At 51.2% G+C, this 14,795-nt stretch overlaps 5 protein-coding genes across 5 annotated transcripts; 3 read left to right on the forward strand and 2 right to left on the reverse strand.

Annotated features, from left to right (window-relative positions):
• Window positions 1-1,217: 1,217 nt before the first annotated feature.
• On the forward strand, window positions 1,218-4,123 carry M406DRAFT_51956 (uncharacterized protein; the record flags this gene model as incomplete). The annotated part of the gene is made up of 2 exons (XM_040924464.1): window positions 1,218-2,756; window positions 2,816-4,123. Coding segments are annotated over 2 exons (2,847 nt in total), but the record flags the coding sequence as incomplete, so codon positions are not given.
• Window positions 4,124-6,247: 2,124 nt separating this feature from the next.
• Window positions 6,248-7,039, forward strand: M406DRAFT_326810 (uncharacterized protein; the record flags this gene model as incomplete). The annotated part of the gene is made up of 2 exons (XM_040920133.1): window positions 6,248-6,468; window positions 6,883-7,039. 2 exons carry the CDS (start codon window positions 6,248-6,250, stop codon window positions 7,037-7,039), a joined length of 378 nt encoding a protein of 125 aa, XP_040779170.1.
• A 3,241-nt stretch (window positions 7,040-10,280) lies between these two features.
• M406DRAFT_250189 (uncharacterized protein) lies at window positions 10,281-10,810 on the reverse strand (the record flags this gene model as incomplete). Its single annotated transcript, XM_040916679.1, has 2 exons — window positions 10,281-10,458; window positions 10,536-10,810. Coding segments are annotated over 2 exons (453 nt in total), but the record flags the coding sequence as incomplete, so codon positions are not given.
• A 531-nt stretch (window positions 10,811-11,341) lies between these two features.
• M406DRAFT_75522 (uncharacterized protein) lies at window positions 11,342-12,239 on the forward strand (the record flags this gene model as incomplete). The annotated part of the gene is made up of 2 exons (XM_040925871.1): window positions 11,342-11,645; window positions 11,965-12,239. 2 exons carry the CDS (start codon window positions 11,342-11,344, stop codon window positions 12,237-12,239), a joined length of 579 nt encoding a protein of 192 aa, XP_040779172.1.
• Window positions 12,240-12,583: 344 nt separating this feature from the next.
• On the reverse strand, window positions 12,584-13,909 carry M406DRAFT_286341 (uncharacterized protein; the record flags this gene model as incomplete). The annotated part of the gene is made up of 1 exon (XM_040918670.1): window positions 12,584-13,909. The coding sequence occupies exon 1, from the start codon at window positions 13,853-13,855 to the stop codon at window positions 12,584-12,586; it is 1,272 nt and encodes a 423-aa protein (XP_040779173.1). The 5' UTR covers window positions 13,856-13,909.
• Window positions 13,910-14,795: the final 886 nt, after the last annotated feature.

Here is a 14,795-nt window from a genome sequence, read left to right on the forward strand (position 1 = left end):
TGCACAGGGCTTGAATTTGACCAGCTGTTGCCGAGAGAAGCGTTTATCATACTTTAACACTCTCAAATTGCAATAATGGATGATGCCTCCAGCAGAAAGAGGGGTTTGGACGACCGATTGCAACAAACAAATGCATACACCCCATCAACAAAGCGCTCGAAAATCAGTGATCGCAGCGGCTCATATCAGAGTCCAGGGGAACAGAGCTCAAAACCTACGAAACAACTCCTCAAAGAAAAGGTGGATCTCGCGATCGATAGGCATCAGCCTGAGGGGTTATCTGGTGACGTTCGGGAAAAGAGCCAATCTCTAAGAAGCGCTTTCGCAGAACACGTGTGGGCGGAAATCCGCATCGACTATGATCAAATGACGCAAGATCTGAAGAAGTTGCTAGAGATAACGCTCGGAGAAGAATCCATCAACGCCGAGGTGTTGGGGCGGACTAAAACGATTCACTCAACTGAGAGGACATTACAGCGCCGCGAGGACCATCTCTTTAAGAAGACTGGGAGGGGTTTCGACAGTCTTCAGCAGATCCTCAACGAGATGCACGACCTTTCTGGGCTCAGAATTGTACTAGCATATCGCGACGACCTGAAAAGAGCTCAACAGCTTATCAGCACCACATTTGGAATACGGAAAGCTTTCGTCCAGTTTGATCGGAATCGTGAGATTGGACAGCTCTGGAGGAAGCCCTGGTTTGGTGCTTATGAGACTCAGAACCATCGCGTCCATCTTGTCCAAAAAGACGAGGCTGCCTTTCCGCAATATGTCGGCGTCATGTTCGAAATACAGCTTACGACATTTGCGGACAGTTTGTATAACATACTCGCGCATGATCTTTTGTACAAGGCAGAACCCGGTCTGCTTACCTCCGAAGATGAGATGGTTATCGACTTGTCGCATGGACTGGCTAAATGCTTCGAGCTTTGCATGAGGATATTGAAGCCCAAGTTGGATAAAGACATGGATAGGAAGGTTGATAACAGAACCGATACCAAAGAGTCTCTGGAAATGGCGAATATGTTGGGAGAGAGACAGGCAAGAGAAGCTCAGTTGGCAGTAACCGATTTCCAGAGAGATTTGGAAACCCTTCCGAATGACACAAGCATAATGGCGAAGTTGTCACAGCTTATCACACAACAGCTAAGGTATGTCGTTCGAAAGTCTCTTCCAAGATTATATACTGACAAAGTTATAGGGAATGTTTTCATGAGCAACAGCAGACAGCTGAAGACCGAGAGTGCCTCAAAGACCTGCGGCCAAGCGACCCGCGGGATGATAAAAAGCGCATCGAACAGACGAAAGGCGGCTTGCTAAAAGACTCGTACAAGTGGATCCTGGAGCATCAAGACTTCAAGCAGTGGCGAGACAACAATCAGAGCCGGCTGCTTTGGATCAAGGGCGACCCCGGCAAGGGCAAGACAATGCTGCTCTGCGGAATCATCGATGAGATGAGCCCTATCACGACATCAGATGGCAGACGTTCTTCCCTAGTCATATCTTACTTCTTCTGCCAGGCAACCGACTCGCGCATCAATACGGCGACAGCTGTGCTGCGAGGCTTGATTTATCTCCTTGCTGAACATCAGCCATCACTTCTATCACACGTTCGAGAGAGATATGACAAGGCCGGAAAAGCACTGTTCGAGGATGCGAATGCCTGGGTTGCCTTGACTGAAATAATGAGAGGCATTATCCACGATCCACATTTGGATAAAGGCTATCTTATTATTGATGCGCTGGACGAATGCTCTGACCTACAACAACTTCTCAAGTTCATTCGCGAGAGCACTGGAGTCTCTTCACGGGTCAAGTGGATCGTATCGAGTCGGAACTGGCCCGAGATAGAAGAGGCAATAGGGACCATCACACAGCAAGCTCGTCTGGATCTTGAGCTCAACGAGGACGCTATCTCTGCAGCTGTTCAACATTACACGAAGTACAAAGTGGAACAGCTAGCTAGAAAGAAAGACTACGGTTCCAAGCTACAAGAGGATGTCTACCATTTCTTGACAGAAAATTCTGGTAGCACATTCCTCTGGGTAGCGCTAGTCTATCAAGAACTGGCTCTTCCCACTGTCAAACCGCGACACGTACGGGATAAGCTTCGTACGCTCCCTCCAGGACTCAACCCCCTCTATCAGGAAATGCTCAAAAGAGCGTACGCTTCGGAGGATTCCGATATATGCAGACATATCTTGGTTGCAGTGTCGCTATCATTCCGCCCCCTCACATTACCAGAACTGGCATGCCTTATCGACTTGCCTGATACTATCCCGGAGGATGATCTCGAGACTTTGGAGGAGATTATCGGGAATTGCGGCTCCTTCCTAACGCTTCGAGATAAGACCGTCTATTTTGTACACCAATCAGCACAGGACTTCTTACTTCAGAAAGGATCCAAACAGATCTTTCCTTCAGGTTCTGCTCAAGAACATCAGAAGATCCTCTTAAGATCAATCGAGACCATGTCTCAGAAGCTCAGCCGCAACATCTACAATCTTCAGCACTCTGGCATTCTCATCGACAAAGTTCGCCGACCGCAGCCCGACCCGTTAGCTGCAGCCGCATATTCTTGCGTCAATTGGGTAGACCATCTGCTCGAGACCGAGTCTAATGACTATCTACAAGATGAGGGCAAAATAGACGAATTTCTGAGGGAGCACTACCTTTATTGGCTTGAAGCTCTAAGTCTTCTACGAAGCATTCCCGAAGGCGCATATGCTCTAGCGAAGCTGAAACACAAAGTTCAGGTATGCTTCAAAATATAAAACGGTAATAAGCACGCTTAACACTTTTCTAGAATCAGCAGAATGCCTCCTTTCTGCTTCAACTTCTCCAAGATATGCAACGTTTTCTATCGTACAGTCAATGGGCTATTGAAAACAGTCCTCTTCAAGTCTACACCTCAGCACTTATCTTCAGCCCTAACAATAGCTTGACCAAGCAGCTCTTCCAAAAGGAAGAACCAGCGTGGATAAAGACAATGCCAATGATAGAGGATGACTGGAGCCCTTGCCTTCAGACGCTCGAGGGGCACAGCAGCGAGGTCTCGTCAGTAGCCTTCTCGGGCGACTCACAGCAGATCGCCTCAGGCTCTTACGATGCAACAGTCCGGATCTGGGATACTAGGACAGGGCAGTGCCTGCAGACGCTCGAGGGGCATAGCAGCGAGGTCTCGTCAGTAGCCTTCTCGGGCGACTCACAGCAGATCGCCTCAGGCTCTCACGATACAACAGTCCGGATCTGGGATACTAGGACAGGGCAGTGCCTGCAGACGCTCGAGGGGCATAGCGACTGGGTCTCGTCAGTAGCTTTCTCAGGCGACTCACAGCGGATCGCCTCAGGCTCTCACGATGCGACAGTCCGGATCTGGGATACTAGGACAGAGCAGTGCCTGCAGACGCTCGAGGGGCACAGCAATGCGGTCTCATCAGTAGCCTTCTCGGGCGACTCACAGCAGATCGCCTCAGGCTCTCACGATACAACAGTCCGGATCTGGGATACTAGGACAGGGCAGTGCCTGCAGACGCTCGAGGGGCACAGCGACTGGGTCTTGTCAGTAGCCTTCTCGGGCGACTCACAGCGGATCGCCTCAGGCTCTCACGATGCGACAGTCCGGATCTGGGATACTAGGACAGGGCAGTGCCTGCAGACGCTCGAGGGGCATAGCGACTGGGTCTCGTCAGTAGCCTTCTCGGGCGACTCACAGCAGATCGCCTCAGGCTCTTACGATGCGACAGTCCGGATCTGGGATACTGGGACAGGGCAGTGCCTGCAGACGCTCGAAGTCGGTCAGACGTTGAAGAATTTGTCGCTGGATTTTACTGGTGCATATCTCGAGACAGAAATGGGTATTTTCAACCTTGAAAATCCTTCTTCTGCAGCTACTCTACAGCAAGTACAAGCGGAAGACAAGGCCCGACCGCCTCAGCGCTGTAGCTATGGGATCAATTCGGATGGCAATTGGATTACAAGCGGCGCAGAAAATCTGTTATGGCTCCCATCGGAGTATCGCCCGGTGTCTTCTGCTGTGGCCGGATCGAGTGTCGCAATCGGCTGCTCATCAGGCCGGGTTCTTTGCTTCAGCTTTAGACTTTTGACTGCTGAATATGCCTGAGCAGGTATAGAGCTGACTCTATCTTTGAGCGTTATTCTTTCTTATCTCTCCTGCGAATAGTATAACTTTTTTTCTCTTTGCCACAAATCGGGTCCTAGGGGGCTTCCTTAATTTATTATTTTTCATTTCGCTGTTGAAAAATTTGTATCCCCTTGCGAGCAAACTCTTTTGCCACCATCTACTTATATATGCTTACTAATTCGTTGATACTTCTGCCTAGTTGGTTCTAGAAGATTCAACTCAATTATTTATACATAAGAAAACCTTAATCTATAAGAGCTAGCCTTTCTAGCCTGGTATATCCTTATACTTAAAGAGGAGAATTTTTATATACTAATAAGCATAAGCAATCTGACATCAATATATAATAAAGTCTAAGAGCAATAGGAGAAAGCTGTACAAGATATAAGAAAGAGAGCGCTTGGAAAGAAGCATTTTAATGTACTGATAAGTATAGATAATAATTACGATCTAGGGTTTATGCATAAGCTATATGTACAGTCGGAAGGAATATTCGAACAGCGAATTCGAATATCTGCTGATCTTTTGGATCTATGTACGGTTCAAGAGAAAGGGAAATTGGCTGAGAACGAGAACCACCCGACGGTGGTGAACAGTGGGACTATCGACAGGGCACCCTTTCGCCCCTTCACTCCTTCTGGGACTGCAAGAGCAGCGAGGAGGCAGTGCCGTCCAAAGGGGGTTGGTTAGTCGTGCGCTGGGTCGGAAGAGCTGTGCCGGCGTGATGGCTCTCTCGGGGACTCACACGGCAAGACATGGTCGGTCTACCAAAAACGGTATACATCTGGGATCACTGGCCTGGTCGATGATATACCGAACCTCGGCTGGAGACGGCGGTGGGCAACGGGAAGCCGGAAGCGGTGGCACGGCCTTGGTTTCGCACCCTTGGTACACCCCGTGGAAAGTGGGCCGTGGCAGAATATTATGACTGAAGCGTGGCATGCCCCTCACTCGCACTGGGGTTTTACATGGTGCTTGGAGTACAGGAGGAACCCGTCGCATTCATGTCTACATGTAGCAGCTAGGTTTCTGGGGAACCGGCGGGGGACTGGTGCTGTGGACAGGCATTGTGCGTGGCATCGCCGGCCCCCCCTTGGGTCTCCCACTCGCACTGGGACTGCACAGCGATGTAAAGGGTGTCGCCGGCAGGCTGGAACGGAAGAGATAGTATTTTGGCCGGAGAGAACGGATGCGCATGTCGGTCCGACAATAGACCTGACTTGGGGTTGCGTCGGGCTTAAGGTGCAAACCTTGTGTTTATGTGGTGGCTGGCTGGGCGGTGAAGAGCCGGCAGCTGGGAGTCCATTAATAGGAGGGCTTTGTCCACCTTCTTGACTATAGTATCCTTTGTGTAATCTCATATAAAAGGTAGCTAGCTATAGGGAATACGAGGCTCGGATACAGGAAGTGCAGAAGGTGCTGAACCTCGCAGCTCGGGCTATCCTGCCGGTCTGGAGGACCACGCCGAACCGCATCCTATGCAGGGATGCCGGTCTATCCTCGGCGGAGGCAGCGCTCGAGGAGGTTCGACTTCGCCTGGCTAGAAGGGTGCTTACAGCAGACAAGGGCAATCTGACGGTCCCTCGCATAGCTCCCAGGTATCGCTGGGGAAAGATACAGCACGGCCTGCTCCCCCCTCATACAAAGCTGGCAATAGCAGCAGCATCAATCACATATACCCCAGACCGGCTAGCCCTTACCCGGCCCAGATACAGGCCAGGGAGCGGGGCGGATCCTACCGAGGGCCTGCCCAAAAGCCGGGCAGCACAGAATTTCAAGGCCTGGCTGGGAAGCCGGCGCCACTCGGACATCACTGTCTTCACAGATGGATCCAAGGGGACGGAGGGAGTAGGCTATGGCTTCGCTATCTACAAAGGGCTGGGCAGCGAGGCACTACAGAAAGGCCTTGGCTCTCTTCATGCCACCGCAGCAGTATATGATGCAGAGGCAGTCGGGGCCTGGCGCGGACTGGAGGCTGCTATAGAGATAGCCAAGCCGGAAAGCCCTATTACAGTCTGCCTGGATAATACATCAGTTATTACCGGGCTGCATGGAAGGCCAGGGGACTCCTCACAATGGGCCTTTCTCTCCTTCCAGAACAGAATGGACACAAGGAGAGCGCCTATTTCAGTCAAATGGTCCCCAGGGCATCTGGGCATTGCTGGGAATGAAATGGCGGATAGTCTAGCAAAGGCAGGGCAGTCAGGTCCAGCTGATAGCAAGGCTGGCCCGACGATCTCGGGCCTCAAAAGCCACTGCCGCGATATGCTGCAGGCTTTCAGAACCAAGGACTGGGCTCGGACCAAGAAGGGCCTCTCGAAATGGTACAAGTCCTGACGGCTCGAGCCAGAAACGTCCTGCCCGGCCGAGCTCAATCTTGACCGCCGCACCCTCCACCAATTCCTAGCTACAAGAACTGGGCATGGAGACTTCGAGTGGTACCACGAGGCTTTCCGGCACGAAGACGCAGCATTGTACTGCAAGTGTGGGCGGGCTCGCACCCAAGACCATTTAGTGAACTGCCGGCTCGTCCGGCGGTCCTTCTCGAGGTGGCCCTGGCCTAGCAACCGCCCTCGACACTTCCCACAGACGCCGGGGGAGAAACGGCGGTACCTGGAGGACCTGATGCATCAACCAGAGGCCTTCCGCCGCTCCATTGAAATGACAAGGTTTTATGAACAGTGCTGGATAACTACCACAGGCAAGCCGGCTGGGGGCCTATAGATAGGGGCCGGCAGGGCTCTCTGGGTTTTTGAGGGCGTGAGGGCGCAGCTCCGAAGAGTGGACCCGGACCCGACCGGAGCACAATGCCCGGAGGACAAGTGGCTGCAGGAGGAGGACTTGAAGGGGTGGCTGGGGAGCGAGGAGGGCGATAGCGATGATGAGGACGAATAGGAAGGGCGAAGGCAGCGATAGAGGCGATAGAGGGAAGAAAGGATAAGGGGAGGACGAGGAGGAGGGAAAAGGAAGAAAACAAAGCCGCCTTAGACGATAAGTCGAAGGGGGGGGGGTTTGGGCCGGGGTAGTTTTGGGCCACCCTGGCCACCCTCGTCAAATACACACACCCATATATATATATACTGTTTATCTATTCTATTCACCCACTATGATGCAATCATCCTCATCAGTAGGTAATTCGACATCGCTCTCTTTATTCAGACTATCCTCGTGGCGTTTGACTGCGTTTTGAGCTCTCTGTATATCCTTAATCCCTGCAAACTTCGAATTCGGGTCCACATCAACCTTTCTTCTTTTACTAGACCTCAGAGCCTCAATCTGCCTTTCAACGCTTTATTTTCCTCCAATGCCTTAGCAAACTCGAGGTTCCTCTCCCCATAAGCCTTTTTTATCTTCTTGAATAGCATACAGCAGCCTGGTTCTGTTCGAAGTTGTTGCCAATTCTCTAGCAGCTAATAGTACAGCTGTTTAGCCTTTCGAGGAGTTGAAAAGGGGACTGGCTGGCTTGAGGAGGCTTTTGGGGGAGGACAAGGTGCTGTTGATTGTGCTGAGCCTGAATTGGACTGGGTCTGATAGCTTGGTTGACTGTTCTCGAGGAGAAGAGGGCTCAGGAGGGCTTTTGAAGGTTTGAGAAGCTACAGACCAGTTGCTTTCCATCCAGATCTGATATTCTGGCTTAAAAGGCTTTCCAGTTAAGCTAGATAATAGTTCCTGAGAAATAATCGCTTGCTTGCAATAGTTGAATCCTCTTATTAGCTTATATTGCTAACTTTCTTTCTGTATGCTCGTTTGAGAGATAAAAAGATTCCTAGATTGAGAGGTTGAAGAACGTGAGAGGTATGAGGAGGCAAGTAAATAAGCAGTATGTTGTTTTGGAAGCAAAGCTATATAAATTCGTTAGTTTTATGGCTGCTATAGCTATCCAGGATTAACAGTCTAGCTTCTGAGGGGTTTGCTGGCTGGCTATGAGGGATAAAGATCTTTTTCAGCTATTCAAGTGCTATTTCATCGTTTGTTCATTCAGTTTGAGTAGCTGTGAACTGCTAGCTCTCAAAAGGGTTCAAATCAAGAGGAAACCACTGTTGTTGTACTGTTTGGCTCTTGAAAATTACCAGAGGAAAGAGGTAGGCATCTGTAGTAGAGATACACTCGAAAAAAGAGATTCAAGCCTTTGAACCAGAGTTCTGTTTTTGAATTGAACGTAAAGAGGAGCCTCCGAGAACTAATCCATTCTTAACCCTCTATCAGGCTAGCTTCATCCATATTCCATCTATTAGCTAGCTTGATAGCTTGGATATAAGGAAGATTGAAAAAACAAAACCAAGGCTGTATTACCTCTGTTGTAGCCCCATTCGTTCGCTCAGAGGCAAAATAGCGAGTCTTCCTGATCTTTATCTCTGGATTTCTCTTCAAAAAAGCTTGAGTCTATTGCACCCCGAGGGCCTGAGAGTCTCCCTGGACCTCAAGGATCTGCTGAGCAAAGTATTTGAGTTCTGAATGGCTTGGTGGAACGCCTAGGTTTTCTTGAATCAGGATCCATTCAGCCAGTCTTCTTTCCTGATCAATAGAGAGCCTTTGCTGGTTTTCGGGGGCTGTTTTATGCGATTCCCCTCCTTCTAGGCGAGCCTGAAGAGTACTCCTTGGAATACCTCATTCCCTCGAGGCTTGCCGCTGAGACTTGCCTTTTCTGACAGCCTCAACAGCCTGGGCTAGCTCAAACTCGGAATAGGGCTTCATAACAGTCAGATGAAGGTTTGCTAGAAAGATGAAGTTGTTTGGATCAAAATTGGTTGAGTAATAGCTATCAAACTAAAGGGGGTTGAAGAGGCGGTGAGGGTGGCCAGGGTGGCCCAAAACTACCCCAGCCCAAAACCCCCCCCTTTCGACTTATCAGCATAGTCAGGGATGAGAAAATGAACGTCCTTAAGCTGCTTGCGGAGAGCTGCATGCTGTGCAGCCGTAAGAGTTTCTGGTCGTTTCGCAATCCGCATTGCGGTTTGTTGCTGTGTAAAGCGTTCGATGCTGGCTGTCCTTTATGAGCGGTGAGGGACGATGTGGTGCCATGATACTAACGCTGAAGTGCTAAGAGCTTCCAACTCTCGCGGTGAAAGTCGGACGAGCTGAGGGTAACGAAGGTGCGAGAGCTGCTATTTTGTATCGCGCGGAGAGAGGGGGACAGAAATAGATACTGGGCCGAAGTGGATTATGGATTTGAGTATTTTTGGAAAATAAAATGCTCAGAACTAGAACGCTGTTGGAGCAGGGGGTACGGTGGGGGCGGTAATTCTCAAGCAGGCGGTAAGAGATACCGAGTACCTAGCAGTGACAGCGCTGCTCACTGTCGCAGCTCCCGAAAATAGTGACACGCGCCAGCCAAATACAGCAGTCATAACAGCGATTTCTCGACTTTGTCTGTAGTTTGGTTGTGACGCCTTCGATGACTTCTAAGATATTGGTTGCAATTGACAGGATAACTAAACAAGCGTGTAAGGCCGATTAGCCTGATGCCGTGATGTGTATGCCGGAAAAGACTGAATGAAACTGATAGACTGTACAAACACCAAGTTACTGCTAGTCGCCCTGTCGACCGTCGCGTCCTTTATAGCCCCTACTCAGATCTAGCCAACCCGTCCTCTGCCTCAAGCGCGCCAGACTCCAGGATGACACCCCTCGTAATACCACCCACATCACCCTAGAGCTGCTGGTCGAAAACATGGAAGAACCTCAGAACTTGTATTTGGATCAATACGGGCAAGTATCAGGTCAGGTTGAAAACTAGCAGGTTGTTCAACTCATCGATATGTATCCACTCCGGTTTGTGAGAGGGGCAAGGAGGAAGCAACCAGGTTGGTTATTGGCCAAGTCGACAAGAGCCTCGACACTACCGCTCAACCCAAGACTGCGTCGGCATATCGGCCAACGAACTAGATAGAATGCAGCAGACAGACCTAGACCTTTGGGGGATCGCTTGTCTTGTATTCAGTCATAAGAGCTCTCGTATGATCCCTAACCATTAGAACCGGCCAGCTCTTAGTCTGGACTACCTCCCTATGATTGCACAGCGACCGCCATTAGATTTCTCTCGCACTAATTACCGAGGTATAAGCCATTATGCTGCCAGAACTGCTATAAGGCTCTCTCGATGCCCCGCCCCGGACCAACAACGGCCGTCTGGTCGCTAAGATAGCTTCAATAGCCGAACTCGGTAGATGCAGGATGTGCTTATCATAAAGGTAAGCGAAAACAGAACAATACCCAGTGTAGCCCACGCCGTTGGTGACCATGTGCCATCCCGGGCGCTGTACACGTTTATGAGAACGGCAAGCAGCCCACTTATGCAATTGAGAAGACCGGGGCTGATATATTAGCAAGGTGGCTCCATTATTAGCCATATCTCAATCAGACTCACAAGAATAGGTGGGCCAGGAGTCACACATAATTTGTTCTGAACTCTGACCACAGGAGACAAAGTCCTATAGCTCCTATGGCATAGCACACACTAGCAATAGCCAGCAAAGGGATATTTGCTACAGCTTGAACCAAGTGAGAATTCTCGAGGGTGTGTGAAGTTTTGAGGGAAGTAAAAGAGCCTGGAAAAGTGAAGAATCCGGCGAGCATTATCCAAGATGCCGCTGCGGCGGTGACGTTGTACCAGATAGGAACCTCGTTTGAGGCGATGATCATGCGGTGGTAGGATTGCGCCATGGGAAAGCTTGTTGTTGTACCTAAATTGAGAGATGATAGAGAAGCGATTGATTGTATGTTTCATTTGTGCACAAACGATGCGGATTTATCGTGAATTGACCTGCACCAGAATCCAGGAACCAGGCAAGTCCAGCAACCGGGAGCCGGCCGCCGCCCCGCCCGGCCCCTGTTGCTGGACTTACGCTCCGCCCTCAACCCGGGTCGGGGCCGGGCACTTATCGCGGCCGGTCCTCAACCATGGCGCAGGGGTATCCCATGAAAGACAGGGACTTAGTGCTGCTATAAATGGAAACTTCAGAAGAGTCTCAGAATGTTGGTTACCGATGCTTATATTAACCAATGGGCCCGCCATCGGCCCAGCCAGAGTCAAGGCTACTTCCATCCCTCTTTCTGGACGATTACTATCCGAGCATACTTCACTTCTTTTCCACTTTTTCTTCTTTCAGTATGGTTGCCCAATGTCGAACTAAAGCACAAAAGGCCAAACGGTCGGTTATAACGCGCCGATAAGGGCTTATGAGAAAGCTGCATGAGATGAATACTAAGACGGAGGCAAAAGTTGCTCTGGTCGGCATCTATGAGGGCAAGACCTTCTGTTACGAAGACAGCGAAGAGATACTTCCCGAGTTTGGCATCACAGGACATATCTCGGATCGATTCGGACCAGACAATGTTGAGCTGGTTAGCGAGAGCAGGAACAGGTCACGCTCCAGCTCACGCTCACGCCCGCGCCTGCGCCCGCGCCAACAAGCCAAAGTCCGCCTTCTCCACGCCTCGCTCGAGCTCAGGCTCGTACCTCGAAATACCATCGTCGATACCAGCGACACCGAAAGCGTTGGTTCGTGACAGTGCGCATTCTGCGTCTGTTGAACCAAATACGAGTCCGGGGAGTACGGAGGTGAATACTCCCAGGCCACAGCGAGTGATCCCTCGGGCACAATACGAGCAGATGGCTCTTTTGGACATCGATTTCTTTAGCTATCCCTAGGAAAGGGCTCAGGGAGGACATTGAGGTCAGTCTGGGCACGATCTGGTAGCTTAAAAATGACTAGCTGGGCAGTGTTTGCTTTAATGATAAGTTTGCTGTTTGCAATGCCTTGCTTACCTATGAAATTGTTGGGGCCATGTTTGGCGTATATCAACCTCACCGGCCACAGGGTTGGTTAATGTGGACACAGACACGTATGCCTCGAAGAGGAACGCCTACCCGACCAGGTACTGGTCTAAGACAAGGCGGAATCACTCACAGGCACGAGATGACGCCGGCCGAACACTTCGTCAGCATGGACCTGACAGGGTTTTAGAGACGAAGGTGCACAAGATCGACGGGATGGGGTGGACCAAGATGCTGACGGTCGCCACGCCGTACCCGAGGTTGGTCATCCATGAAGCCGAACTCGGACATCAGTCGGATCGCGACCCCGACACATGAACCCGGACTCGTTCACATTCCTCGACGTCCTGTCGCAGACGACCATGAATACACGTTCATCCACAACAGGAAGCAGATCCGAGCTTGTTCCACAGGGGCTTTAGCTTTCGACAGAGACAAGGATGAGATGAGAGTGGAGATAATGGAAAGCGGGCTCGGCAAGGGTGTTCAGACTCATGGGCTGTGCAGCTCGGCTACCTTAAACTCATGAGCGCACAGCCGAGCATCTAACAGAGCCCTTTACAGCTACACAATCTGGCTGATGAGTCCTGCGGTGGTGATGTAAATCAGTAGTGGCCAGGCTCTGCTTCGTAAATCCAAATTCCAGGTCTTTACGCTGACTGTCATCGTAGGGGACGGGAAGCAAATATATTGAATGAGGCTGGATGAGCATTGATCTGGTTCAAACATGAGGCACAGTGATTCACTGTCACGGATCTGCTGCAATCTGAAGCTATGCCACAAACATCCTTCTTCGGTCGTTTTGCCGCGCCCACCCCACAGAGGGAGCTGTCCGGAGTAGCAACCTGCTGTTCAGCTGGATTCAGCGGAATGTCGCTGGACGCTGCTGTCGACAGACTTTCCAGCTCCTGTGAAAGCCCCGTCTCGGCAAGCGGGTCCACACCGAAGTCCAAGTGAGATGGTAACTGGTCGACAGCGGAGCAGATTTTCTTGAAATGCGATGGCATCCAATTGTCGTAGACGTTTTTGGTGAAATGATATGCCGTCCACTTCTCTTTACCGTTCAGTGTTGTGAAGTCGAATGTGTAGATTGGATGTCGGTAATACTTGGTATCTTTACCGTCGATCACCGGGTAGTAGCCGTAAATCCGTACCATCCGGTGATCATGGGAGACGGAGAAGCTGAGGATCTGACGTTGAAGCTCACCCTCCCGCTTCACGAGGCGAAATAGCTCAACGATAGCCCGCACTGCGACGGCCATACTATGGGCATTCTGGCGGTCGGCGACATCAAGCGCGGCTGCGCCGCACTTAACCTCACACGACAAAAAGGGGAAGTACATATAGTATGTAGCCATGAAGAAGGACAGGTCCCCGGAGAGCCAGTTGCCGATGAAGGGGGAAAGCTTGTCTAGCTGCTCATTCGAGAAGGCCTCGCGCCTGAATCCCACGGAGTAGTCGGGCTGCGGGCGAGTTCCGGTCAGGGGAATACAGTTGTTCCAGCCCTCATTAACGCTCTCAATAACCTTCTCAAGGTGTTTTGAGCCAAGCATAGCAAACGTCTCCGCGGAAGGAACAAGGAGTCGTGATATATCCTGGATAATCCTGGCCTCGTTTCTGCCCTGCAAGTTTCGGCAAGCATACTCAAATTGATGCTCACCAAATATGGTTGACTCAGGGACTGTCTGGTTGCCTTGCAAAAGGGTTTCGGGTATATTCTTGCTTTCAACCGCAATGTCCAGGTCACAAGTGTCCAAGAACACTCCTTTGGTGTTGAGCAGAGTCTCATACCGTGGATCCCGGTATGGGGCGCTCTTCTCCTCCCTTGGCTTCTGATCGCTGGGAGTTTGGGACGAAGCGGAACTGGACCGCGTACGGCTGCTGGAACGGCTTGATTTCTTCCTTGCAAGCAAGTGTTCCATACTTGGGTCCATACCTGGGCCCGCTTGGAAATATTCTTCCGGCCAGCGCCCTTCTGTTACCCAGAATCGGAGAATGGCTCGCCAATCATTTTGAGTTTCGCCTTCGTCCTCTTTACCGAGAGCGTCTGGAGCGATACCGGGGGAGGTTCGTTGACGCTTTCGTGCGGCCTCGTCTGGATCGTGTTCGAGTGAGGCAATTGTGCGACGCCGCTTCGACCCCTTCTCGTCAAGGAATTCTCCAAGAGGCTATTGCAAATCAGCCAGAGCTCCAGAACGTATGTCATCTGGCTCTTGGGCACACAGCGTGCCGGGAATAGACCTACCTGGGTGTCGCTAGTTGCCGGGTGCTTTGGGGCCGGGTGCAGACCGCTTATCGTCTGCCGAGCCTGTTTCGCACGCTGATGGCTGTCCTCGACGTCGATGTCGGCCTTGCGTTTCCGGGATGCTTGTGGCGCAGTTCGAGAGAGCCGGGTGCCTACGGGGGACTGCTGTCGCCGTCGAAGTCTCTCACTACGCCGACGTGTGTCTGTTGTACCAAATCAGCCCACGACCTCAACAGATCAGCAACGCGTGCCTTACCAAGCGGCCCCAGATGCCTGTCTTTTGTGTTGGGAGCTGCGTCACGCTTCGGGCGAGAGGTCTGAGGTGTGTTTTCTTTGGAAGTCCTCGCAGGCTCAGACGACATGATGGAAGGAAAGGAGGCGAGGATGGTGAGGATGGTGAGGACGGGGAGTGTGTGTGATGATGAGGAGACGCTGGGGTTGGGGAGGGGGAAATTCGCGCCTTTGGCGGGCGGTTATTTTCATTGATTGCCTCTAGGAGACCCCAGACGGCACCCCGGTCTGCCTGGAAGCGGTGCAATTGAGTATCAAGACAGGCTCAGCACATTTCCGCTGACTTGTTTCGCGGACTGCAAAAGTGTGGGCCACCATGGAGATGCTTGATGATGGTT

The sequence above is a fragment of the Cryphonectria parasitica genome (genome assembly GCF_011745365.1).
Source record: "Cryphonectria parasitica EP155 unplaced genomic scaffold M406scaffold_2, whole genome shotgun sequence".
Classification (NCBI taxonomy): domain Eukaryota; kingdom Fungi; phylum Ascomycota; class Sordariomycetes; order Diaporthales; family Cryphonectriaceae; genus Cryphonectria; species Cryphonectria parasitica.